Consider the following 27644-nt stretch of genomic DNA (forward strand, 5'->3'; position numbering starts at 1 on the left):
CCTGCCTAGCATGTGCCCCTCCTTTCTATTTGTAGTACGCACAGTATGTCTCTACTAGCTCACCGTTGCGATCGGTCTCCTGCCAGAAGCTAAGCGTCGTTCTGTGCTCCATCCTCACCACTCGCTGGGGGGCCACCCTGAGTGTGTGAGAGGTAAAGACAGCGCTGTCTGTTAAGGTCACTAGGAACCACAAGGGACCGGCACTTATGTCCTCTGGAGAGCAGAGCCGAGGCCCGAGGGGGAAACGTCAAGGATCGGATCTGGCTTCGTGGATGGAAGCCTTTTCTAATAATTACAATTGGAGAAAAGGGGACCCGCTGCCCGTGGTATCTGAAGGCTGGATGACCACCCGCCAGGGAGGTCAGATAAGGGGCGTAGCCTCAGCCAGGCCTCCAGAGTCCTGTGCTTTGTAAGAACAGTTTTGGTGGACCGCTCTTCCTAAAACGTCCGCGCGCCCTCCCTTGGCCTCCAGCAGCCCTTTGCTCTTCCTTTGCTGAGTCCAAGTGCAGTTTGCCGCAGTCCCGGTTCGTCTCCGCTCTAGTTCTGAGAGCACCGTTCATTCGCTCAGCGAGCGTATAGAGTCCAGCTCAGACCCGACACCGGGCCCCAGGATGTGGAGGAGAGATTCTGCACTCTGTAAGCGCGGGCGCGGAGCTCGGCGGAGTCCCATCTTCAGTCTTTCACTCTGTCTAGCACAGCGAGCCGCCCAAAGAGCCTGGGTGAACTATTAAATACGGGTAAAAGTACCGGTTCCTCTTTTGCCTGTTTTATAAAATTGTGCAAAAATATAATGATACTAGACCTACATTTTGTAAAATTTTGTGAAAATATCATACAGGATAGACCTCAATTTTAATCTTTGTGATTTTGGAATTCGTTTTATTTTTCTTCAACACTTAAAACAAAACANTAGACCTACATTTTGTAAAATTTTGTGAAAATATCATACGGGATAGACCTCAATTTTAATCTTTGTGATTTTGGAATTCGTTTTATTTTTCTTCAACACTTAAAACAAAACAAAACGAAAATCACTGCCCAGACTCCCAAAAAGTAGGAAAGATTTAGAGGACGGCTTCTCTCTTTGGAGTCGTGCTCACTTTTCTCCCCCTGATATCATTTGCCTCTTTTCCTGATTCCCAGGAACTGAATGAGTTAAAGGACCAGATTCAGGACGTAGAAGGCAAATACATGCAGGGGTTGAAAGAGATGAAGGTACCAGTTCACGGAGGTGTGGGCTGCTGTTAACCCTACTCGGCTTCAGAAAACCCTAACGAAGACACACAGACCGCATGCTCGCTCTCTGGAGCCTCAGACTCGGAGTTGGAGCTGGTGGGAACGCGGGCGCGGCCTTGTGCCCTGAGCCCTCTTCCCGATGCAGCTGTTGAACCGAGCCCTGAGCCCTGTAACCCTCCATAGAAGCAGTTACTAACACGCTTCCTGGTGCATGTTTTGGACTCCCCCTCCTTTTCCGGCCCACACCCCGTTTCTTCTCATTCCCACAGAAGCGCCCCGAATGCTTGCAGAAGTGTTTGGGGTTTTCTTCACCGTCCATAGTGGTTCCATACAAACCACGCTTCACTCATTGCTTCTCAAAGTTTCGGACATTTGCCAGGAAGGTAGTGCTTATCGCCAGTGCTTCTCAAGCACCCAGCGTGCTTGCTCGCTTGCTGTCCAGCTTCCCTGGTCAAAGCAGCGTCCGAATGTGCGGCCTCTGGGATTTATCTGCACAAACGCACAGCCCCGTACGGATGGGTCATGCCTTGTGCCGCCGGGAAGTCGAGTTGCCATGTTGCTCGGAGTGAGGTGGACAGTTGAGGACTGTGTTCTCTGTGGACCCAGCAATAGATGGGAAGCCTGTTACTTCCTCTTCAGCTCCCCAGAAAGGACCCCCAGAACAGTCTGAGTTATCTGTCACAGGGGCACCACCCAGAGGCCATGTTGGGTTTAAAATGACGAATTCACCGCTGGCGTGCTTGTCACCTCTCCTTGAAGAGAGGGTTGACTTTGAATGCACGGTAAGGAGGGGGTCCCCAAACCAGCCCAGGAGCCACGGGTGCCACCTAAAATCGTGGCCCTGGTTCACAGGCGCAGGTGAGCGCAGCACGGGTGTCCGAGAGGCCTCCTCGGGGGGTCTGACCGTGCAGTGCCCGCCTCTCCGTAGCTTTGGGGGGTTCACCCTCCCTGTTCTGGGGTCACCTTCCCCTGACCTGTGCTTGGGGACGAGCGCGCTGCTCCGTTGCCCAGCCAGCGAGGGTGTGAGCCGCCGGAGGGCCGTGTTTCCTCTGCAGGCCTCTCTCCCCAGCACTGGCCTTTCAAAGGAACGCTCTCCGTCCTCCCAGGACTGGCCCGGCGAGACGTGTGCAGCTTGTTGAGTCGTCCTGTAGGTCGAAACTTAAAATTCCGCCTCATCCTTTCCTGGTTCACAAGCCCAGATGGGAGCCAGCGGCTAGTCACAGGTGTTCCCTCAGCCGACACGCACTGGCTCTTCCCGGGGTGCTGGTCCCATTTCCTGAGGGACTATTCCAGAAACCTGTAGAACAGCCCAAGCCGCCACAGGGGGCACCACTGAGTCACGGGCTCAGGGCACTACTGCCTGCGCCCAGAGCCTCCCCGCCGCATGTCTCCCTTGTGCTGATGGCCAGGGAAGCCGTCTTCCTCCCAGACACAATTAAGAACTAACTTTCTGACTTAATTACTAATATTCTGAGTGGTTAGTAACTGATTTGACCCCATCGAAAGGGGGCAATTTCTGTGCATTTGAAATTGTCATGTGTTTCTTATCCTGATCCATTTGCTCTAAGAAATAAAGTCTAAAATTCGGGCTAGGTTTTTTTGGTTTTTGTTTTTGTTTTTTTGGTTTTTTTTCCAAAGACCACTGAACTAATCTTTGTTTTCGTTCTCTTATACAATTTCAAAAACATGACCCGGTTTCTGCAGGACTCCCTAGCCGAAGTTGAAGAGAAGTATAAGAAGGCTATGGTTTCCAATGCTCAGCTGGACAATGAAAAGACGAACTTCCTGTACCAGGTTGATACCCTAAAGGACATGTTGCTGGAGCTGGAAGAGCAGCTGGCCGAGTCCAGGCGGCAGTATGAAGAGAAAAACAAAGTAAGCGTCAGCGTGAGAGAGAACGGTGGAGTGTGTGTGTGTGTGTGTGTGTGTGTGTGTGTGTGTGTATAGATAGAATCATTGTTTTTTAATGACGGTTCTCCACTTGTCCAGGAAGCCCCAACATCTGTGAATAAGAATGTCATGCTCTTTGCAGAGGGCTTTGAAATATTAATATGCACAATTTCACCCTGTAAACTAGAGACAGTTTCGCGGGGAGAGCATTGTGTGTTGTTTTGCACGTAAGATAGAGTCATAACCAGGAAGAAACAAGCCTACAAAGAACCACCATGTTTGGATGGACATAACTGGGGGCTTCAAGATTTTCCTGTTGGGGCGCCTGGCTGGCTCGGTCAGTAGACAAGCAACCCTTGATCTCGGAGTAAGACATTTGAGCCCCACATTGGGTGTAGAGATAACTTAATAATAAGATCTTTAAAAAAAAAAAAAAAAGATGTTCCTGTTAATATATAGTTCTGGATTTTTATTTTGTTATGTCTTAACACCACTGAGAAGTAGTCAGTTGCAAATATATTCATTTATTTTATTCCATTTAAGAGTTACATACATTCATTAAGCTAAATTAATTATGATAACATCAAGAAGTCTGAGCCTATGTTGAAATCAATGACAAAAGACTAATTAGATGTTCTTATGGGATATAAAGCAAGGAATACTTGTTTTTCCATAGTTTTAGGAATTACTTGGTCTATGAAACCCCAGGATATTGCTCAATTTTTCAGAGTTGCTGAGGTAAAACAGAAAATTTAATTTGTGAGTGTCACTATCTTTTTTTTTTTTTTAACTGGCTCTATCCCCTAAATCCCAAGGGTTAAAACCAAGGTGTCGTTAACATCTCAAAGGTCTCCTTCTTTGACTGCTATAGAATTTAGAAGCTAAAGAAGAATTTTTGAGAACTAAACTCTGAAACAAAGGAGAAGCTTCCCGTGAGACCTGATGATGACAAAATATATAATTATGGGAGCAGAGTACAGACTCTGGACTCCACTTGTGGGGAGGATAGCCTAATGCATCCTAAATACTCCTAGGATGTCCTCAAGCAGGCATCAGGAAGTAGACCGGGAGCCCCCAAACCTAAGTCCAGAAAATTTGGATGATCCTGGAGTGTTGTCCCAAGCTGGGGAACACGGACTAAGAAGAACCCAATAGGCAGGCCCTTGTCACAGCTAGGAAGGTACCAGTCACCCTCGGACTTTAGAAAGTGGGTGAGCAGGTGAGGCCAGGGTGAGAAGCAAAGGTCACCTCCCTTCCAGAATAACCCCCCGACGGCCCTGGGAGGTATATACCCTGCTGTCCTAAACTGTTGGCGGTTGGTTGGGTACCAGACCACCGTCACAGATTGTGCAGTATCGGAGCTGAGCCAGAGACCAGAAGAGCATGTTGCCATGCACAGGGGCGAGGGGGGAGGGTCGGACTAGGGGAGCGGCTTTTGTCCCTGGAGTGGGGGCCCTAGAGTACAAAGTTGGCATCCACTTAATAAGATAAGCTTGCCAAAGTAGACCATATTAACCCGCCTTTTTATCCTAAAGAGTGTTCCTTATCAGATTTCAAAATAAGGGATGGTTCCATCCTAAGTCCTTCACACAGCTACCTCCTCCTGGGCCCCCCCGCACACACAACCCCCTGGAGAGGGCTCCCCACCAGGCCCTCCTGGTCTGGAAGGAGTCAGGGAGCACCTGTCCAATGCATCAGGTCCTCAGGGAAAGTTTACGGAAGACCAAAAAGTCCAGAGAAGTGGGCTTATGTTGCTAAAAAGGCCTTGAAAATTGTGATGATGGGGCGCCTGGGTGGCTCAGTTGGTTGAGCTCAGGTCATGACCCCAGGGTCCTGGGATTGAGGACTGCACTGGGCTCCCTGCTGAGCAGGGGGTCTGCTTTTTGCTCTCGCTCTCACCAAAAGATAAAATCTTAAAAGGAAGGAAGGGAGGGAGGAAATTGGGATGACATGGTTAACAGGTAGTTTGTTCCAAGGTCAACTTAAGTCATAGGAACGTGAACTTGAAAGACAGAAAGTGTGATTCGGTCACCATGTCCGTGCTCTTTCCTTCCCTTGTAGGAGTTTGAGAGGGAAAAGCACGCCCACAGCGTCCTGCAGTTCCAGTTTGCCGAAGTCAAGGAGGCCTTAAAGCAGCGGGAGGACTTGCTGGAGGTGGGTGGCGCTGCCTCGTTGCTCTGCCTTCTGTGTCTTAGGAGTATTTGGGGGTTCATTACGAAAGTTAACCGTTTTCTTGAAAATTGAGAATTTAGGCTAATTCTCCATGCCTCACTGAAGGAAAGTAGTTCCTTTCATCGGTGAAGATTCTCATTCTTTGGGGGCTTTGTGTTTGTTTCGGGAGGTGTGGCAGACAGAATGATGGCCCCCCGAGATGTCCACGTCCCGATCCCCGGGACCTGTGGATGTGGCACCTTACGCACCAGAAGGGACGTTACAGGTGTGATGAAGTTAAGGGCCTTGTGATGGGGAGTTGACCCTCAGTTATCTGGGGGCCCACTGTCATCACAGGGTCCTTATGCAGGGAGGCAAGAGAGGCAGTAGGAGGAGATATGGGGGGAAGCAAGGCTGGTGCCACGTGAGGAAGGGGCCATGAGCCGAGGAATGCGGTGGCCTCTGAAAGCGAAAAAAAAAAAAAATGGGGGGGGATGGGGAGGGCACAGATTCTCCCCTAGATTCTCCAAACGAGAATCCAGGCCTGCCCACACCTTGATGCTAGCGCGTCAGACTCATTTTGGACTTCTGAGTTCCAAAACTATATAAGAGAATAGATTCGCGTTGTTTTTAAGCTGCTGAATTAATGTTACTTTGTGACACCAGCAACAGGAAACTGCTACTGGGTTGGTTCTAACTTTTTAACTGATCAGAACTTGAACTAGTGCCTGTAAGTAAGAATGTCACCCAGGCAGGGTTTCTGCTTGCTCCTCTGGCCGCTGGGGACAACGCCAAGGAAGAGGTTCCGGCATGCAGAGATGAATCCGGGCCAACGCAGGCCACGGGGCTGGTGCCTCCCGCACACGTGCCTGTGGGCTTAGGGTGGTCACAGCTCTCGGACTCTCTAGCCCTTCACTTTGTCTTCCTGCTTAACCCTTTATCTGCTTTCTTTCTATCTGTTCCTATTCCTCAGGAAATCCGACAGCTACAGCAGAAGCAGGCGAGTTATATCAGGGAGATTTCTGATCTTCAGGAAACAATAGAGTGGAAAGACAAGAAGATAGGGGTAGGACTCCTGAGTCTGTGAAACTGTTCAAAGGGGCGTTCGGCTAACATGCGGAAACGCCTGTGTGAGCGTGCATGGGTCCCCACTCGACACAGAACTAATAATGTGGAGAATACGCTAGCTTACCCCAGCTGACAGTAACGCTGAACTTGACGCTGACTTCCAGAGCAGGGGTGGGCATCTTGTCGACACTAACTGGGCTCTCTGCCTGCACCGAGCGGGCCCGCAGCACCCCGAGATACAAGGAGTAAGGAAGGCACCCTAGAGCAGGTGGGACATGGGGAGGCTCGGGCCTCTCGGATTCTCTGTCTAAAAGGCGTTTGAGGAAGCCCCAAGGTGGCAGGCGCTGTGTTCCCTCCTTGACATGTCCCCGTGGAGGCCCCAGGCCCCTCTCCTTTAACGAGAAAAGCAACTGCAGCCCATCTGCCTTTAGGGTGACGAGTAGGAAGACAGGAGCCCACTTAGAGTAACCGCCATGCTTCCTAATGACAAGTGGCTTCCAAAACCCAGAAGCCCATCGTGCTCCGCTCCGATGCAGATCTCCGGATGTCGGAGCACAGCGTCGGTGCATGTGCCGCAAGAGGCCGTGCTGGTTTCCCCTTCTCTCTCCTCATCCACACTCATTTGGGACTTGGTGAGCATGCGCACATGTGTTTGCTTTAAGACCACTTTGTGACAACAAACACCGAGAGTCAACGTAGAAAAATAGTCTATGTCGTCACTTGGGGTTTCTTATGCATTTCTTCTTATCCCTTGTTTATCTTTCACTTGAATGGGTGCATGGCTTGTGTTCATTCTCTCAGCTAGAGAGCTGTGCACATACAGTGGCCTCTTGATGCCTCTAAGAGACAGGAGGCAGCGTCCCTTGGCTGCCATAAATTCATGAGGTGCTTAGTACCTGTGTCTTGTCCGTATCTCGAAGCACGTTCTGCACAGTGCTTTAACTCATACCGGAATCCTCCTTGTTCTCGCTTCAGTCACCTGCTCACCCTCTCTCTTTGCTCTGCTCACACTCAGGCTTTAGAGAGGCAGAAAGAGTTCTTTGATTCCGTAAGGAGTGACCGAGATGATCTTAGAGAAGAAGTAGTCATGCTGAAAGAGGAATTAAAGGTATGAAGCCAAAGTACAGTTAAAAAAAAAATCCATGTTCTCAAGAATGACTGTGTGTGTACTGGTGTTAATTAATTGTGCGTCATTGCTCTGAGTTTGTTAATCAATTCAAACCTTCGGTTATCTGACACCGAAGAGACCCATGAAATGAACATAGGTTCAGCTGGTTCGCCCGTTCCTTTAGATATCTATGAGCGTAGCTGATCTCGAAAGCAACACCGACTTCCAAGAATTTTTTATATACTGCTTACGTTTTTTCTCATACTCATTGATAAATTCTCCAGGACATTACTCCAAGTTAGAGAATTTGTGTGTTTCTTTATATTAAAGGCTCGAATTTAAGGACTTCTCCAGCTGGTTGTCTCACACTAATTAGACTTTGAGACCCCCTGGGTTGAGGAAAGTTCCACGTCCTGTTTGTGCCCTGTGAAGGGGTCTTCAGTGGCTGGCTGGACACCAAGTGAAGGAAAACGGGCTCTGGGTGGGTCATCAACATTGCAGGAGACAGTATTGAGGAGAGGGTATGGCCATGGCCAATTCCAAGATCGTCAGTGGAAATGTATCCGTGTCAGCTGTTTATAGTCAGGGGTCAAGGCAGAGCAACCAGAGGGAACAGGTTTCTATCACCGCTCCTCCCAGGGCTGTGAGCATGGTGCTGGGGCCTCGTCCAAGCTCGAGGAGAGAGCCGTGGGCACGGGGGTAGCAAGCGAGTCCACGATCCATGCGAAGTGTAACTGTTTTTAGAGTATTTCACAACGTGATGAGCATGAATTATATTTCCTTTGAAGATACCAAACATTCTAGCCACTTCTTTATTCCTTCTTTAACATACACTGTGCTTATTCCTTTCAGAACACACACGTATCTCTTTATCTCTGTCTCTCTTTTTAAAGAATGCCACCAGGGTTTTTAAAGTGGGGTCACTTTGCAGTGATTTGCGGGCTGCCCTTCTGTGTGGCTGCCTGCACACCCTCACCGCTGGCTCAAATAGGATGCGTGTTAATAGTGTCTTGTCACCAGCCCATTAAGACACGGATTGGAGCGTGCGAGAAAAACGTCACTGCTCCAGGAAGACGTCCCAGATTTGTATGTGTTGATAGGCTATTTACGAGTGTGGCATCTCCCACTTCCCTGATTCTGTTTTCTCAACTTCAGGAAAAATAGTTTCTTTTTCATTATTATTAATAAAATAGAGTTTAACCTAGTATCAGTCAGTGAGTATTACAACGAGTCTGTTTTTGTTCGCAGAAACATGGCATAGTCCTAAATTCAGAGCTACCTAGCAATGGAGAGGCTTCAGACACTCTAAATAACGTCGGACACCAAGGTCCTTCCAAGATAACGAAAGAAGAGTTAAACGCCCTCAAGACGGCAGGGGACGGGACGCTAGGTAAGTGCTCCCCTTCCTTTGGGTCTTTCATCCTCCAGTCCGCATCGATTCACCCTCCATGCATTATTAGAATTGACGTAATCATCACTGATCGATTAACACTCACACAGCATGCCATGTGTCCTGCCACTTCCTGGGAACGCCCTTGCCACACGATGTGATCACCCGTGTGTTGTCTGGCGTGCATCTCTGTGCAGTGCTCACCACCGATGGCTGAAGAATACGTTTCTCTTGCTTCTCAAAGCCACCAGTGAAACTGTGAATGCAGGAGAATCGTCTCGGAAATTAAGGGACAGTTCTGACAGTACGATATGGTTTTCCTTAGCCATGTGCCAAGGATGGCTTCCTAACTTATCCGTTACAGACGGCGCAAAAGATCAGAGTAGCAGAGGCTGTGAAGTAAGCTAGCTAACCCCAGTTACACGCTCACACTGCACGTCCCACACGCCGTGAAGTGATCTGAGAGCGTGAGGCGCCTGCGGACAGCAGATGCGGGCTTGTCACGGAGTACGACTTGGGTGCCGTTCTCAGGCTACCGCTCAGTGGCCCCGGGCAGGGGGGCGAGGTGGGCAGGCAGCCCCTGGTGGGGAGTGTGGGCAGGCTGGAAGGTGGGCCTTACCCACAAGAGTCTGAATACGCCTTTCCCTTTGTCAGAGGTGAGGACCCTTTGTACACCAGTTTTTGCTCTGAAAGAATATAAACTGGGGATCCAGTAGATGGTGAGAATACTCTACCGCAACTTGCAAACATCTGAAAAGGTTCGCGGATCAGTACTGGTCGTGCTGTTTGGCTCTTGGGTGGAACAAGCTTCCGAAGCCGCTGTGCAGCCCCGAGTTGCCGCCGCAGGCCGCTCGTGAGCGGGGCAGCCCCCTTTCCACGGTGCGGCTGGAGTACGTCAGAGCCCGTGCCTTTTGTTTCCATTGAGAAGCTTTCGTCTTATTTTTTTTTTATTTATGGAAATGTAGAAACCTGTAGCTCCCGCTTCTCAGGACTTGCTTCCTAGGCAGATGCTCCTCGTTACCTCGAGGACCCCAAAGGCACGCAGTGCTTTCGATTGCGTGAAAGTTGCTGAAGGAACATAAATTCATCGGTTTCCACCCAGCTTTATATAAGCTGTGTGAGCAGCTCAGAGTTTGATCGTGGTGCTCTTGTTCAAACATATGTTTTATAAATCTTTGTTGACCATTATGAAACCAACCCTTAAAGAACCAAAAATATCACTTTCGTAAGTGGTCTCCACAAGTTTTTTGATGGCATATCCCCATCAGTAAAGGATTGTGGGAACTTGCCAATACAAATACTGTTAATTTATATATGTACTAGCCCTTCAGTACAAAGCGGGTATTACAAAACACGTTCCCTGACAAACATCTTTAAAGGGTGAAGCAAAACGAGCTAGAAGTCCTGCTACTTCTCCCATTGCCTCTGGGGTAAGGGCACCCCCTGTGGAGACCACGGTGTAATAAAATGACCAAGCTTTGACTTCCAGCAACATAGCATCGATATGCCGGGGGTTGGTTTGTTTGGAGAATCTAAAATATAAGTGTTCATTCCAAAGTCGTAACGTGTTTTTAATTTGTACTTCGTTAACTGACGAATAACTTCTTATTTAGTGGTCATCTTGCTCTGAGCACTTGCCACCTGTTGGCCCTCCCCCCAGGCCCTTCGGGGATGAGCAGAGGTGTTTAGGGCACAGGCTGCTTTCCTAGGAACACAGTGACTAGATGGCGGGGAGGGGATTTCTTTTCACCTCACGTGAGCTATTTCAAGTTCGTATCTTCCTTGAGGTTGACCTTGAGGCTGAGTTTCTTAAGGCGGATTGAATGTTTCTTTTAAGAATTCCCTGCAGGTGGTTTTAGGCCTACGTGATGCTCAGTGCAGTTCGACAGTGTGCGTAGTGAAGACGTGTGAGTAGTCCAGATGTGCATTTGGGAACCAGCTCTAGGTCATTCTTAAGCCCATTATTTTGGATTGTTTGGCTGCCTGATCCAGAGCTCTATCTGTTAAAACTTACCTGCACCTTTGGAAATATGTTCACACTAGATGGCACCAGCAGCCACTCTCGCCTCTGAGATGGTGGCAGTGGCCTCCACTGATCAGACGTTTGCTAACGCAGTGACTGCTTTGCCGCACAGACCTGGCAAAGGCTTCTGTTCCGTGTGATTCTTTGATGACTCTCTCTCCTTAGGAATGGGGTCGGGGGGGAGACAGAACACGGGTTTACGCTGTAATGTATGTTAAGTGGTCACCACATCATGGGGTCCCTTCAATTTTCTCAATGGTCTTTTAGGAAGAGCCAGAGAAGTGGAGGTGAAAAGTGAAATGGTGGAGAATGTGGGGAAAAAAGAAATCTTGCAGAATACTGAGCAAGAACAGCACAAAGAGGACCCAGCCCAGGAGTGTGTGGACACAGAGGTGTCCCATCCTGGTGAAAATGCCGAGGACCAGAAAGCCTCTGGAGACAGCGCCCCCTCCCTGGGAGTATTAGCAGATGCTGCGAATGAGGAACAGGCTGAAAACCAGGCTCTAGAGAACCCTTCCTTCCTTGAGAATACAGAGCAGACTGAGTCCGACGAGGTCATAAACACACCAGACGATAGGACTGGGGCTTCCCTTGAGTGGTCCGAATGTTTGAGTGAATTAGACGGTGAAATCCCAGGTCCTGGGACTGGGCAGGATGGCCACGATGCCTTGGATATCAAAATCCACAGTAAGGAATCTGCAGAAAGCCAGGAAGACTCGAAAACCAACTTGGGAGAGGGTAGCACAAAGCCACGTCAAGAACCCACTCCTCTGCAGCCATCTGAACATGGGGGGCTGGGCAGCGCAGACCCCGGGGAGCAAGGTGGGAGCCCCACGGCAGGTGTGGTGGAGGCAGGGCTAGTGGGGCTTGGGGAGCAGGTGGGCGCAGAAGCCTCCAGCCCTGTAGCGTGCAGTGAGGACAGCGTGAGTCATGATGAAACGTGTGCAGCAGAAGCCCCCACAGAGCTGGGCCCAAGCCCAGGGCAGGATCGAGAGAAAGAGCTCTCCGGGCAGGAAGCTGCTGAGCCCCAGGAGCTCCCGGGTCAGACCACAGCGGTAGGTGGGGAGAATGACGAAAAGGAGGATGAGGAAAGGGGGTTGAGGGATGAGGAACCAAGCCAGACAGAAGTGCAGAACATTCCTAGTTGTCCGGAGGCTGAAGGCAGTCCACAGGGCACCACGGGTCCAGCTGCGGCAGGTGCTGAAAACGAACCCCTAGATGTGAAAGAACCCGAGGAAGAAACGAGTGACCAACAGGGAGAGGCACTGGATTCATCACAGAAGAAGACAAAGAACAAGAAGAGGAAAAACAAGAAGAAAAAACCAGCGGCGCCTGTAGAAACCCTTAAAGATGCTAAGAAAGAGTTAACATTTCAGGACTCAGATTTAAGTGAAGTGAAGGGAGACGAGCAGGTGGCTCTCACTGACGGAAAACCATCTGTAGAAGCACAAAATGAGGTAACTGAAAGTCCAGAAGAGGAAAGTGTAGCGGGAAGTGGTGAAAACGTTGATTATCCAGAAAATCCTAAAATTGAGTTGGATGAAAAACTTAACCAAGAAGACAATGATGTAAACACTAAGGGTGGGGAAGAAACAGCAGATGGCGACACATTAGGTTTGGGGGATGACCCAACCCAGTCACCAGGCACCAGTGCCGGCGACAAGGAGCTAGAGGAAGCCATGACCAAAGACGACGCTACAGAAGATGGCGGCGCTCACAGCGGTCCTCCAGAGCCAGGGAGCGGAGAAGCGTCCAGCAGCGCCGGGCTGGAGAGTGAAGGTCCCTTCAAGGACAGTGAGGATGCCCCTCAAGCAGGAAGTATAGAGTGGCGTGAGACGGCAGAGGGTCCCAGTCAGAGAGTCAGGAAGGCTGTAGAAAGTGATGACTTAGCGCCCACGGGAGAGCTGGGAGCCTGCGCTTCAGAAGGCCGAGACGAGCCAGGAGCCAGAAGCGAGAAGGGCAGAGGCAAGGAAGAGTGTACCATGTCGTAGGTGGACGGGGCCAAGGGCAGCCCAGGAAGCCCAGCTGTCGGAGGCTCGTCTGCTGCCTCCACAGGTGAGCTTCCTAGAATGTTCCACGTTGAGATGACACGCCGTAGGACAATCAACCACCAAGCTCTACCACGTTGAGTTAGAGACTGTTACTGGTAGCGGAGTCTTCCTCATTAAGGTGATCACCCAGATTAGAAAGAAAGACGCATCTGTAATCAGTGGAAGTTCCGAGGAGAGCACTCCGGCGTGTCAGACGATGGTGTCCGGCCGTGTCTCTGCTTACGACCCAAATGAAGCCATTTAGCACCTGCCTTAGGCTGATACTCTGGACCAAATACATCGGCATCCAATTGAAATGACCAAATGGCATTCTGAGATTTGTGAGTATAGTCGATATTTAAATTAATGTGTCTTCATTCAAATATATGTCCTTTCATATTTGATTTTGATGTGTACGGTTTTTTTTTTTTAAAGGAGATAAATGGCCAAATAGCGTATAGGTCACTGAGTGATAAGATTTGCACCTTAGGACAGTAATAATCATGTTAGGGGTAAGAATTAAATATCTTAAAAAGCACTGGGAGAGCTTACTTCCCTTTACCTCATATAAGTGTTTTATTTCAAACTGATGCTTCTGATATCATTGTTGGTGATACCTGAATTTATTTTGTAGATTTTGACTTCACTTCATGCTGATTATGTACCAAAGTCATTTTACACAAAGTTTTTTTGTTGTTGTTTTTTGGGTTTTTTTAATTTGTTTCTGGAAGAGACATACATTGAAATTGCACTTCCTAATGCAGTTTTTGTGCAGGGAGACCATTTATAAAATTTATTTTTTTAGCCTTTAAATTACTTCTCTTTTTATTTGTCTTTCATTTGAAAGAAGAATACAAAAGGTACCGTTCTCGTGCAAACTGCTAATTGGACTATACAGGATATTTTAAATAGTTGAATCACTTTTGGTATTTTGGTATAAATATTTTCATTTGTTGTATCTCAATTGGAAAATTCTTGATTTGATATTCCTGAAGGAAATATATATTTTCTATACAAGGAAGCATTTTTAAAGATAATCGTAAAGTTAAATTTAAAAAATTGTAAAATACTAGAATCACAAAGGACTGTACATTATGAATGCTGTTGACACTTTATGAGATTATATGAATTCATGTCACTGTTACAAGGTATAATTAAGTGCAAAAAAGACCAAAACCTCAATAAAATTTGAGGCAAGCCTAAGTGTTACTATGTAATTGAAATAAAAACATTTTATAATTTCACAAGCCTGTGATTCCACTCTTTGGGCTGCCTGACTTCTGGCTGTGGCCACTGTTGTACGTAATTATTATCTTCAAAGTAGCGCCTGCTTCGGGGCTGCTAATTCCCAGTCTGTGTTGTGTGAAGGACTCGTTACTTTGTCAGTAATGAGTGGACGTCTGTCCTGGTACCTAGACCAGGGCTAGTGTTGTGCCCCCCTGGGGAGAATTGGGAAGATCTTCCCTCATCGACTCTCCTGTGGTCTGTGGTTCTGGTGAGGAGGCCCTAGTGGAGCCCTGTCGCTCTGCTAACGTGTGCCAATACTAAGAATGTTTGGAAGGATATGGTGAAATCGGCAAATAGGCATTGACTCCTCCCGTGTCCGGGTCCTGAAGCAGGGGGCCCATACACCCTCCCCACTTGGGCCATGCGAGTGGAAAACTACCAGGCTTGCTTGCTAGAGAGTCTCCAGCCCGAGGGCTGCAAAGGCCTTGAGAGGGGGCAGCGGATGCCTCTGACTTTAGCAAAGCCGCACTCAGCCTGCAATGAGCGTCAGGAAAGGGCTGTCATTCCTACTTTCAGAGGCCCCTGGGGAGATGATTCAATAACCCAGCTCACTGGACGGTGAGATCATCAAGCCATTTTAAGGTCTTTCCTTAAAAGACCTTAAGTTCTTTTCCTCTGTTACTCAGCAGCACATTTAAGGACATTGTGGCATACTTCATACCCCTCAGGTCAGCTGTCCAGGCGTCTCGATGATTCACGCATCCGTTTAAGTAATAGACGTTTTGATCACTTCGTATCCGGAAGGCACTGTGCCAATGAACAGGCGGATAAGACCCAGCTTCTAGTAGAAGGGGGCAGCTGAGAATCAGGAGGTGAGGGAAGAAGAAAAAAAAAAGGATTCTGAACAGCCAAGTCATTTCTTGATAATCTAAGAGCCTTCACTGCAAGCATCAGTCACCCTGCGCCAAGGGGGACGTGACGTTGTTGCAGTAGCTGATGTCCACGGGAAGGCCCTCACGTTACCAAGAAGTCAGTGGGACCTTAGGGATGTTCAGGTGAAGAAGGCACAGAGGTGCATAAGGTAATTTGGAAAGATTTGGTGTCAAAAGATTCAGACTGAGAGGAGGATGGAAAGGCTACCTGTCAGCCACTCCCCAGAGGAACCTACACCCCCACGTGTCACTCCCATACAGAGCAGAGGAAAATGCTCATCACTGATACCTTAATCCAAAAGCAGGGATGTCTTCCAGCCCCAACAGAACATAGCTGCTGTAGGTAAAATGTAAATCTTCCTTCAAAAGCATAATTAAATATAATCATGGGTGTACATAGAAAATAGGGAAAGACAAAATTGTTCTCATTTGATGATATACAAAGGTGGAGAAGCAGTAAAGTGGTTTCCAAGGGTCTTTAGAAATGAGATGTATGGCACTGAGTACTTTCTGTAATGTTTAGTGTTTCTAGCAAACGAAAAACCCAATGACCTGAACATTTAAATCTCTACTGTCACTAGGACCCTGGAGTGCTAGTTCTGGGGGTTCACGCAGTTTGGGGTTCCTGTTTTCTACGGTACACACCTTTCCTAGGAGACCACCTTGAACAGCGTGCCATCAAAACAAGGGAACACAGCAGTGAGATTCATGCCAAATGTCCAGGATCCGGAACAAAAGGAAGGGGTGTTCGTGCCTACGTTACATTAGAATATGTATTCGTTCGGGGTGATGATCCAAAAGAGAAAAAACTTTGTCTTTCAGGAGAAAAAAGCCCACTCTTTCCCTTTTACCCTGTTCACTGCCTCTTATAGCATATTTTTCATGTTATTTACATATTATTTACATGTTATTTGCATATTGGTTTTACTACATATTTTTCGAGATGTGAATGACGTCAGTGGTGGCTGACATATACAGTACCCATCTGTACACCNGCATGTTATTTACATATTATTTACATGTTATTTGCATATTGTTTTTACTACATATTTTTCGAGATGTGAATGACGTCAGTGGTGGCTGACATATACAGTACCCATCTGTACACCCCTTCTGGGCCCTGTAAATAGGAGAAAAACCCTTTCCCAGTTCTGCCTTTTGCAGGAAGGAGGTGCTGTCCTGGTGTGGGAGGCCTGCCCCAGGGACAATGAAAACTGCCCACATAGATTATAATCAGACTAAGTCAGTGCAAGAAGGGAATGGATTCCTTGAGAGACCTCGGCTTCCCCCTCACTATCTTTGCAAGTATGGAGGGGAGGTGATTTTCCTTTGTCTTGGGAGAGGAAGCCTGAGGCCCACGATGGCTGAAATTAACCCACAAAATGAAAATTCTGCTCCTGAGAGTGCATTATTACAAGCAAGCCGCTCACCCTCACTGTGTGTCATTTGCTCTCTGAGAACAGAGTTGGAAGCTGCCCTCTAGGGTTGTGGGCCAGACCCAGGTAAAGCAGCGCGGAGAGGGAGTGCTCAGTGATTGTGGTTGTTGCTGGGGTTGGCCTTGCTGTCCCTGGACAGGTGGGGTGACAAGGTGCAGGCCAGAAGAAAGACCAAGGAGAACAGGGGCTCAGAGAATTTCAAAGCTGTTTGCCCTGGCTGCCCCGGTGACTGTCCTAAGACCTCGCCGCTCTAAGTGCTTCTCATTTCACGGGCCTCTTGAAGTGTGTTCCAGAACATTTATTGGAATTTAATACATAAAAACCCGACTTTTAAAAATTGAAATCCTTTCATAGCCAACTCATTTTGACTTCTGCGTGTAAGAGAAAACTCTAAACTTGAGACACTGTGACTTCATTTTCTTCCATGCCTTGTTTCTGAGCACTGCAATTGTGGCCTCAAATGAATAGCTTATCCGTTTATCATCGGGTATTATAGGCCAACGATGAAGAGAGGAACGTTGTAAACACAGGGCAGTGGTCGGTCTGCAGCGCTCTGGGGAAGTAACACAGACAGCATCTCGATGACACACCGCTGTGCACTCAACAAATCAGACTTGGTGATTTTTAAAACTACAAAAGTAATGCCTGTTTTCTTCCCGTCCAGTTAATTTGCTTCTTCCTTTCTTCCGTTTTCTTCCAACGATGTAGTTTTAAACTTCCTCTTCAAGTCTGCTGTAAAACTTTCCTCCCTTAAAATTTCACTTCTGTGTTTTTCATAGCGTCACCGTAAGAGTGAAGGTCATGTTACCCTTATTTTGTGTCTGTTGGCCAGCTCCATTATTCTATCTTAACGTTTATTTGGTACTTGCTGTCCAGGATACTCAAAGTCTTCTAATAGAAACGCTCTAATAATAAAATTGTACCATACGTAGATGAGATTCAAGATCACTTTCTGATGTTTTCATTGCTTCTTAGGATGCCTGCAGGTTTTTTATATAGAATATAAGATCATATAAAAAGTAATATTGAATAAGGAGCTGGATTTATGACATTGATGTTTCAGTGTTGGGTGGGCTTGTGGAAGACAAAGAAGAAACTATCAGAAGCAGTTCGACTCTGTAAATTAAAATGGAACTCCAGAGGGTCCTGAATTTATCTTAGGACAATGTGGGGTGCTTGGAAGAACCATTCGAGAAAGCATGTAACTTGGATGAGAATGTAGATAGGTGATTATTTAGATGGAAACAAAAGCGCATTTATACAGATTATTTATTTCCTTTTTCACGTGGGATGAATTAAAGCTGCACAGCGTGAGAGCACCATGCCCTCAGCAGTTAGAGTGTCGGGCCAGGAGCCCGGCTCCTATTCCCAGGTCTGGGTTTAGGTCTAGAACAGAGGAGTGCCGTGGTTAGAGGTGCGGGCCCTGGCCTGTAGAAGAGGGTAGAGTAGCAGGGCGCACCTGTGGGGCTGTGTGGGTGAAGGCACAGCTGCTGGGACGTGCCTGGCACAGAGTGACCCTGCAGTACCCACTAGCATTGCTGTCACCTGCACATCTTCCTGATTTGGCCTTGAAACTGGTGTAGGGTTTTGCCCACACCCCTAAACTGCCCCCCACCCCGAGCTTTGGTCTCCTCCTCTGTACTCTGCAGATTGTATCACTCAACACCCCTTCAGAGAAATGTCTGGGGATTTCGAGAGGCTTATGTGTATGCACTCTTCTGTGTCCGGGCGGCAGGGGTGACAGGGCCCCCGGCATTACTGCATCTCTCAGGACAGTACCCGCTGTGCACGAGCAGGGGAGCGGACGTGTTGTCAGCAGACAATGATTCATGAACGTCTAGTCTAAGCTCTGGCACTGGGGAGTCTATGAGGGAAAAGAGAAAGATCCATTCTTCTGCGACGTGACCTTGGGAAGTCAAGGATAATGAAAATGCCGTTGATATCGGTCGCGATGCTCCGTGTGTTTGTACCTTGCTGATGATGTTAAACCGTGAAGCCTGTGAGATCTTGTGTCGCAGTGTGGTTTGGCCCTAGAGCTCTTGCATGCTAGCCCAGAATAGAAGACTAGCCTGTGTGCACGCCGCCGGATGCTGCCCTGACGAGATAAGCATGTTGTGGGAGGTTGACCCAACCCAGCCTCCCTCGGCTGACGTCTTCCCCAGTCCTGTGTGTGGCCTCATTCGCTGTGGTACGTGTATAATACCTTCATCATTCGTTTCACTAACCTGAATGCTCACTCTTCGGTTTAGCGTTCTGCTGAACGGTGCACTCCACGGATTCGCCTCAACCTCTATCTTTCTGATTTCTTTAGATATTAGGTTGAAAAAGCTTGTTGATGAACGGGAATGCTTATTGGAACAGGTAACAATCTTTTTATTATTTTATGAGTTCCCCAACGGCGGCACCTGAGCCTGAGAACCTTCCCATACTTAACTTCCTGCTTTATCAGAAAAACCCTAACGCATCATGCCTGAAAGCAATTACCAAGCCAACCTGTTTCCTTACTGGTTTTACCCAAGTAGGACATCGCAAGTCATGTGAGGTCCAGAGAGGATGCCCCAAAGGCTCGAGGCCATGGGACCGAATGTGGTTCGCTCTATGCCAGTTGCCACTTAAAATACATATTTATGTACAAGAGCCCAGGTCAACTGTTGAGAGGCAGGAGCTCTAGTGAGTCGCTCCAAACACCACTCTCTGACCTCTCCTGGCTCGGCGAAGTCGGTTTGGGGATCCCTCCATGATCAGCATCCCTTTCCAGAAGCTGTTTCCTTGTTGCAGCTGATCAAAGGTGTTTTCATTGTGGTTCGCCTTCCTCGCGCTCTCCCACCTCCAGAAACACCCCCGGCGGTCCTGTTCGGTCTTTTTGTGCGCAGGGTAGTTATTCAGTCCTTCCACAATCACTTTCTAAGGAAACTCAGTTCCTCCCAGTTTCCTCCATAAGCCTAATCAGAGGTATTTTGCTGTTCTGTTTACGATTCCACCGAAGGTTGTCTCAAAATTGGGGAAAGCACTCAATGTGGTAGCCGCATGGAGGTTCCTGTGATCTTTTAAGAACACGTAGCCCTCGTAATCCTGTACGTGTTTCCTTAGAGCCAGGCAGCATACCAGGGGGCAGCATGTGCCTGGGGCTCTGCTCCCCTTGTAGCTGTCGGGGGAGGGGCTTCCACTGGGTCTGCAGAGGTGGGAGGGTAACAGGACAAGGGCCGGGACACTACCCGTCCGACGTGGGAACTCTCTCCCGCCGGGGCTGCTGACCACCGCTCCGGCTCGACGCGCCTCTGCGGGGAGAGCGGGGCTCTGCAGAAGTCAGCTCCCGAGCACCGGCTCTGTGAGGGAGCACGCAGCTCTGCCAGGCCCTCGAGGACGGTACTTCGGGGCCTGGAAGGCTCCGGAAGACCCTGCCCGCCTTTCTAAGCGAATAACGCGGAGGCGACTAGGCACACTGACTTGCTAACTCTGAGATAAACTTGTAGAGTGTGCTGTGTGCAACGTCCTCCTGCACTCAAGAGGGATTTCAAACTTAGAAATAACTTTCCACCCAGTTACAAAAATAATTGCTGCCTGATATGGTGACTAGGATTCCATTTTCACCCATTACCCTTTTACTTCCTGAGACGAGTACCAACGGGCCAAAGGTTTTTCGTCTGTTTATTCGGATTGGTTATTAAAGGTGAGAGACTCCCTGTGGTGGCTGGTGGATCGTAACCATTTACTACATTTTTTTTGTGCTTAGTTCCGTAACCCCTATCTCTTTGGCACTTTGGAGACCCACGAAATCACTCCACAGCCACATCTGATTGTATTTATGGGGTGCTGGTTTTTCCTCTACACTCTGCTTCCTTTGTCACAGGCCCTACACTCAGCTTCCGGCCTCCTTTAGGATGGAGAAATTCACATATTTTATTGGTGGGTGTTTTTAGATTAAGAAACTCAAAGGACAGCTGGAAGAGAGACAGAAGAATGGCAAGCTAGACAACCTACACCCTGGAAATGACGTCTTAGAAAACGGGACAGACATGCATGTAATGGATCTGCAAAGTAAATGTCCATCCTCGTGTCCTGTCTGCATTACACTCGGGCTAGAGCATGAAAACCATCATGGCAAAGAACGCCTGGCGTTCCCCTTGGCCCCCAAAAGCCCTTGAGCGCAACAGTGCAAAGATGTTTCTGTGTGGGGTAGCACGAGCGTGGGCAGGTGGGCGGAGCGAGGGTGTTTCTGTCCGAGCCTCAGGACTAGAACAGGTGCCCCAAAACGTGCACCAAGTTACCTCCATGTGATGCACTGTGAGAAACAGTGTTTTCCATGCTGGATACGACTGCCTTGTGATCAGCCAACTGTATGGAAAAATTAAATTAGAAGGTGTTTTTCCATACAAGTAAACTAGAAAGAGGCTTGAAGGGAGATAAAATTATTCCGTCTCCCCCCTTCTCCTCCTCGGACCACCTCTGTGTGTTCTGTGCTCGGAGGGGCTCTCCTGCCGGGCACTTGCCCAGCCTAGGCACATGGGGAGAGAGCACCTTCTCCTGTCTCAGCTCCCCACCCCCCTTAGTGGGGCCTCAGGCCAGAACTTGCAGTTTTGCATGCCAATTGCTAAGTAGGGGTGTGGATCCCAGGAACTATTGTTGTAACATTTTAAAAGCCCCGGAGCTTAACAAATGTTCCTTCTCTTTCAACCTTTAGGGGATGCCAACAGACAGATCAGCGACCTCAAATTTAAACTTGCAAAATCTGAGCAAGAGATAACCGCCTTAGAACAAAATGTACGTGCACAGTAATGGGCAGTGAAAGCCGTGATTAACTGAGTCGTACTTGCTAGAACTCGCCCTGCAAGGCTGAGGAGCACGGATTTACAGAACCGAAAAGGACCTTCTGTGTATCTCCTGCAGAGAGAAAGTAGGGGAGGAGAGATCACCAGGCGCAGCCGGGTTGTTGGGGTGGATACTAAGCCTGTATAAACAGTGGCTGGTTGTGGAAAATGGCTCATGTGCCTGGGGGAGGGAGGGTTAAAAATGTTGTTCTTTAACAATAATTTAGTTAGTTAAAAAGCACTTCATGTGGGGCCATCCCTCTTGCCGGGGTTTTCTGCCTTTCTCTCCAAGCCAGGTGGCTCTCTCCGATTTCTGGATCGGGGGTGTTTATGCCTCTAGCATGTCGGGCCAATCTGGGGCAAGCTGTGTCCTCAGCCAAGGGAGAGATGAAGTCGGTACCCTTCCCCCCTCAGTTATGGGTCCCCGTGGCTAGCGCTGGGGAGAGGTTTTGAGGAAACAGAAATGAGAACAGCACGCCTGGGACGGGATGAGTTTAGGAACCACGTCTCAGGAGTCTCCGGTGGTCGTGGTGGCTCCTGTCCCTGGCCCCAGGCCTGGCTGTGGAATGCCATCCCCAAGCCGCCTCCTCTTCCTCTCTGCTAGTTCCTGGCCTTTCCTTCTCCCTTGCTGCCTCCCCACCACGCCACCCCAGGAGAGACTGGACAGGAGCTGAGATCCTGGCCAAACCTTTGCCCACAGCATCGTTCCGCCTCGACCTACCTTCTCCTGCAGAATGGCCCCACGCTGGGGAGGGACGGCAGCACTGTGGGAGTCGCGCGTTTGGACCAGGGTCAGAGAGGGGATGAGGCCCTCATGGCCATCAGCGCCAGGCTGCTCAAAACCGCTCGCTTGGCTAGAACTTGCACAACAGCCCACAGAGCTAGGTCACAATGACGTGCATGGTCTCTCCTCCTGTAGAGAGGAATTTGATGAACCTTGCCTTTTGAGCCCACAGGTGATAAAGCAACCAGAGAAAGAAAACAGGCCTGTTCATTTACACATATGGTGTTTCCCTTCCTTTTAGGTAATAAGGTTAGAGAGTCAAGTATCACGTTATAAATCGGCTGCTGAAAATGCCGAAAAAATAGAAGATGAACTTAAGGCCGAAAAACGGAAACTCCAAAGAGAGGTAAATTTTCTAGGCTGTTTGCAGGGACAGTATGGGAAATGATGGTCTAGCTGGCAGCCGAGGGAGCGTCTCCCCCCCACCCCCGGCTGTTCGGGGCCACATGGCACCAAGCCACTCGGAAGGGCCACGCCCCGGGAGCCTGGGGCGGAATCTCCGGTCTCCCCACAATGGTGGCTGTGGGGCCACCCAGCGTCTGTCCTTCTCTCCGGGGCCTTTGTAGGCAGCCTCTTCTCTCCCCCTTCTCTCAAGTTCTTTTTTGTCCTTGATTTTCCGTGGCTTCGCCCTGACGTGTCCTATGAAGTTTTATTGCTGTTTGTTCTGCTCAGGATGTGGTGTGTTCCTTGGACCCCCGAAGTCTCTTTCTAAATCAAGTTTGGAAAGTTTTTACCCATGACCTCCTTAAGTATTCCTCTTCCCTGGTCTGTCCACTTCCCCTGTGGGGCTCTAACCCAAGGCAGCCAGACCCTCTCCCTGCAGCCCCCGCAGCTCTTCGCCACCTGTCCTTCCCAGCTCCTTACCCTCTGCTGGTGGACCTTCCTGTTCGCCTTTTGTCTTTTCAAAGTGTATTCATTCCTGCTGGGTGCTTGGTGTATGGTTGGGTGTGCTCCTTTGTTAACTGCATCCTTACTGCTTTAAAGCTGCCGGACTGGCGGTTCTGTTCTCCACGTGCCCTGAGGGCTGACACAGGTTCGGTCTGGAAGGCTCTAATTCTGTTGCTGGCTCAGATGGCTTCTCCTTCATGCACCTGCTGTCTCATGAAGTGATGCTTGATTTTGGTTTGCGGGAGTACTCCAGGCCTGACTTGGGGAGATTTCCTGCAAAGAGGGCTGCCTCTGCCAGTGAGAGGGGGTGCAGGGAGGCTGACCTGCTCCAGCACCCCAGCCACCCCCACCCCGAGGGCTTCAGATCAGAGGCGGAGCCGCAGACTCTGTTCTGATGATGCGTGTCTCCACACCCACGGGCTGTTGTACCCCCACTGTAAGACACCTGTGCTCCGCCATCCTGCCTGCTGAGCCAGGTGGCTCCCTGCTGGTGTGGCTTCCACTCTGACTCCCAGGCTCTGTGGGCGTGTGGCCATCTTGGCCTCAGCCATTGCCGCTCTGGTTTCTGGTTGTAGAAACCTTGCTCCCGGCTGCCCACACCTCGGGGACCAACTTCTCCAACTGGCCTGGGCTCAGCTCTGATCTCTTTGCCTCACTAATGTTTTGTGAGACCATCAAGACCCCCAAGACTGTGCCATGTCTGGGGTCAGGTTGTTTGAGAGGAGGGTTGCCTAGTCATTCCTGAGGCCAGAATCTTGTGCCTTGTATCCCTTATGGAACAGTTAAGAAATATATGCGTGCGTGCACATAGGGATATATGTACTTCTAGGAGCTCAGTGGGTCCAGGCTACAACTGTCTTTTGCAGTAGGATGGAATCTTGGCAACCCTTTTACATTGGGAGGAAGCAAGTTCCTCAAAGCTGCCTTTCCTCTGTTTCCAGCTGCGCTGTGCATTGGACAAGACAGAAGAGCTCGAGGTGAGCAACGGCCACTTAGTGAAGCGTCTGGAGAAAATGAAAGCAAATAGGAGTGCGCTCTTGTCCCAGCAGTGAGCATCAGCTCTCACAGGAACCCGGTCGGTGGATGGAGAGCGTGGTGTCGTGGGCTTGCCTCTGTTACCGTCCGGGATTGCTGCTACGTCCCCTGCTTCTGAGAGCGCCCGGGGAGCACTTGGCTCCTGCGTGCTCCCGAGCCAGCTCAGCCTCGGCCCCGGCAGCCACCATATGCCTCTGACTGCGGACACCGACCCGGGCTGGGGCCGCCACTCCGAACCCGCAGGTCATTTAACAAGCACACCGGGCCCACGGGAGCTCCGTGTCCCACGGCGCGGCAGCCTCGCGACGCCACTGAACATGGCAATCAAAGTTAAGATTAAAATGGGACTTGAGTTTTCTTTTCATGTGTCTTGCTGAAAATTGAGGGGAAATGTTACCGTGTTGGGACCTCCTTTTGGGGCAGAATCTACAATTTGAGCGACTTCGGTAGTATCTCTTAGTCTACGCTTTTCATATACAAAACACTGTGGAACCACAAGCCATTACCAAGCAAAACTCTTTCACTAGAAACAAGGGGATGGTCTGGAAGTAAAAGTGACCTTAAGAAGACTCTTTACAGGCAACAAATGAAGCTTTTCTAAGGGATTTTTGCATCAGTTCAACCTTAAGAACACTTTTTTCCAGGGTAATTAGGCAATAGCTCCACTGAAAATGACAGCTTTCCATTCGCACTATGTAACCCTTCTATTTGGACTTGAAGTTGTGAACTCATTTTAAAGAATGTGCTATTAGAAAAATTAAAAAATGAAATGCTGAAAGATTTTAGCAACGTGGTTTTTATTTCTTACCCCACGGAGAAAGAAACCTTTATTCCATACTCATTGTTCTATACGTTTTGGGTCATGTCTTTATTGTTTTAAGTATATCATGTCAGTTCATTTTTCTTTCCCTGGTTTAAAAAAAAAGTATATTCTCTGTGAACAAGAATAGTGAGTGCACTTGTAGGAGTCAGCTCCCTTAGAATATAAAGCAAACTGAGGAAGTTACACACTAAAGTCAACTACGTTAACTTCAGGGCCAAAGTAGAGAAAGTTTAGCTACTTGCCTATTTTTAGTTACCCCTCGTGGTGGTTGTACTTCCAGCCAGCTTGGTGAAGCAGGCCAGCTTTTCATGATCCTAGCCAGACAGTGTCACCCGAAAGCGTAGCTCGTGTTGACTCTTGGAGAATGCTGGTGTCCGGGACGTGAGTTGGGTGTATACCATTGAGGCAGTGCTCCCGACATAGTGCTAGAGGTCATGAGGCTCCGTCCCCCAGCACCATCTAGGTCTGGGATACACAAGGTAACGTTTGGTTAGGCACAAGAGGAGTTCGTGTCTCCTTGTGCCAAGGACAGTTTATGGTTCGGTCTCTTTCCTGAGCGCTCCATAGACAGGATCATCCAATCTCCATCCACACGCTGGCGCCCACGACGTGCTGCAGCTCCTGCGTATTCAAGACTTTTTAGTACAGAAACCTACTCTTGCATTGATCCCATGGAAGCGCCAACTCTCCATGGCAACGTGGTTTTTATATTTACTGCAGATTTGTCAAAACACATCGGTTTCGAAACACTTCTAAGTTTGAAGTTCTACTCCAGGAGCATTAAGCACTCCAAGTTCTTTCAAGAATTCAAGGTATCAGGGGGCGCCTGGGTGGCACAGCAGTTAAGCGTTTGCCTTCAGCTCAGGGCGTGATCCCGGCGTTCTGGGATCAAGCCCCACATCAGGCTCTTCCACTGGAAGCCTGCTTCTTCCTCTCCCACTCCCCCCTGCTTGTGTTCCCTCTCTCTCTGGCTGTCTCTATCTCTGTCAAATAAATAAATAAAATCTTTGGAAAAAAAAAAAAGAATGCAAGGTATCAGTTCCAGTCCAACAACAGAAACTACCAGTAATTTGAGCGGGGGAAATTTAATAGACAGAGTGATCAACCCACAGGGAATTAACTACAGAGAGCGGATGGATGTGAACCCTAAAGAAAGCCCTAGAGCTGAGGGAGATACCCAAGAGAGGACAAATTGGGACTGAGACTCCCTAGAGGGCCTGGGGTCACCACTCACGAGGGGACAGACAATTCACAGGGTGCTAGGGGCTGACGGCAGCAGGCAGGAAACCAGGGGCCAGGACTGGGGAGCAAACTCTGCTGGAGGGTGGGCACCCCCGGGTGGCATACATTCACGCTCCGTGTGAACATGCAGGAAGGAACCAGGAAGGGGAACACCTGCTTCCTGCAGGGTCCTTCCAGCACCGTCTTCTGACCTCAGCGGGCCAGCCAGCAAGGAAGAGATGTTTCCTTGTCTTATCCTTCAGATTTCTTCCACAACATCTTAATACAAACACGTTTAACCAGCAAAACCTCCCTATAAAAAGATCACAGGTAATACTAAGAGCAAACACGTAGAGCGCTCAGACATGCCTGACTGTTGGATACATATTTTCACTCGATTATCACAAAAGCCCTGTGAGGTTACAAGATGAGGAGGCCAGAGCCCGAGGAGTTAACAGGCTGGAAGTCTCACCACCGCTGATAAGAGGTGGGCTGCTTGTCTCGCCGGTCCTGGGAAGATGGCCTGCCCCAAATCTGTGGCTCCAAAGAAGTCAAACCTTCAGTCTCTACCTGTCCCACCGATCTTTACAGAAACACCAAATCCATTTCACACACACTTCCCAAATCCAGAGGAAGATGGAACATGATTTTTAAATTTATTTCATAGACTATGACTTTTCCTCAGATATCGCTCTAGGGAATTTGTTGCCGGCTCTTCTCATGCCTGGATTTCTCACCCACACACTACAGACGCCCTGGGCAGGACCGTTCTCAGCTGCTGGGCGGCTGTCCTGCGCATCAGAGGGTGCTGGGCAGTGTCCCTGGCCTCTACCCACCAGATGCAAATAGGCCCAACCCCCAGTCGTGACACAGATATTTCGGACATTGCCGAATGTAAGCACCCCCATTGAGAACCACGCTTTCACAGAATTAGAAAATTGGGAGAAGAAAAGACGTGGTTGAAAACCTGGATCCAGATGGCTATTGGATGTTCCCTACGAACTGTTTCCCTTTTTTGAAACAAAGTGGCATTTAGGACATTCAGGACATAGAGAAACCCATTAAAAAGACATAAATGGACAATATCAGTGGATAACGTAAATCAAATGCAGTTCAGAACTGCAGTGAGGTGCTGTTTTCTGTTGTTCATTTTTGACGTCCCATTCTGATCATCTGAAATGCAAACTTACTGTTGATAGTTTTGAAAATTTATGTTAGCATTTAGCAAATATGGACTTCTGCTTTGCACAGTGCCAAGCTCATGGGGTGCACCAGCCAATGCCGACTTTACAAAGGTGGTCCTAAGAAAGACAATGGCCACACACGCAGATCATCACAGAAGAGGGCAGCGTGGGATGGGGGGTGGACAAGTCCCAGGTGGAGACAGCCAGGTTCTAATTTTCAAACTGGGGCATAAGCATCTGGTGTGTTTGTCCAAATGGCCAGGCCAGATGTGGCCCGTGTGTGCGCCTGCCTGTCTGGGTACTTGCACGTGACAGAGATGCTGTCTGTTGACCTGCCCGGTTGCCTGCACCTGCAGCCGCACCCCTACCTGGGTGTGGAGATACCTGAGGATCTAGAGGACCCAAGCTTG

At 49.0% G+C, this 27644-nt stretch overlaps 1 protein-coding gene across 29 annotated transcripts in view; it reads left to right on the plus strand.

Annotated features, from left to right (window-relative positions):
* The window catches only part of LRRFIP1 (LRR binding FLII interacting protein 1), a 146044-nt gene extending 121253 nt beyond the window's left edge, over window positions 1-24791 (plus strand). For 18 of the 29 annotated variants that reach the window (XM_034655467.1, XM_034655469.1, XM_034655466.1 and 15 more), the window contains 6 exons: window positions 1144-1215; window positions 2941-3111; window positions 5188-5280; window positions 7361-7453; window positions 8702-8843; window positions 11134-14140. In XM_034655467.1, coding sequence (XP_034511358.1) covers window positions 1144-1215; window positions 2941-3111; window positions 5188-5280; window positions 7361-7453; window positions 8702-8843; window positions 11134-12857 — 2295 coding nt within the window. In that variant the 3' untranslated portion in view covers window positions 12858-14140. Of the gene's footprint in view, window positions 1-1143; window positions 1216-2940; window positions 3112-5187; window positions 5281-6250; window positions 6344-7360; window positions 7454-8701; window positions 8844-11133; window positions 14141-18802; window positions 18853-20411; window positions 20530-21172; window positions 21253-22324; window positions 22430-23912 lie in introns of those variants that run through there. The other 11 variants (XM_034655484.1, XM_034655489.1, XM_034655487.1 and 8 more) reach the window with 5 other exon arrangements.
* The last annotated feature ends 2853 nt before the right edge of the window (window positions 24792-27644 follow it).

The sequence above is a fragment of the Ailuropoda melanoleuca genome, chromosome 2, assembly GCF_002007445.2.
Source record: "Ailuropoda melanoleuca isolate Jingjing chromosome 2, ASM200744v2, whole genome shotgun sequence".
NCBI lineage: Eukaryota > Metazoa > Chordata > Mammalia > Carnivora > Ursidae > Ailuropoda > Ailuropoda melanoleuca.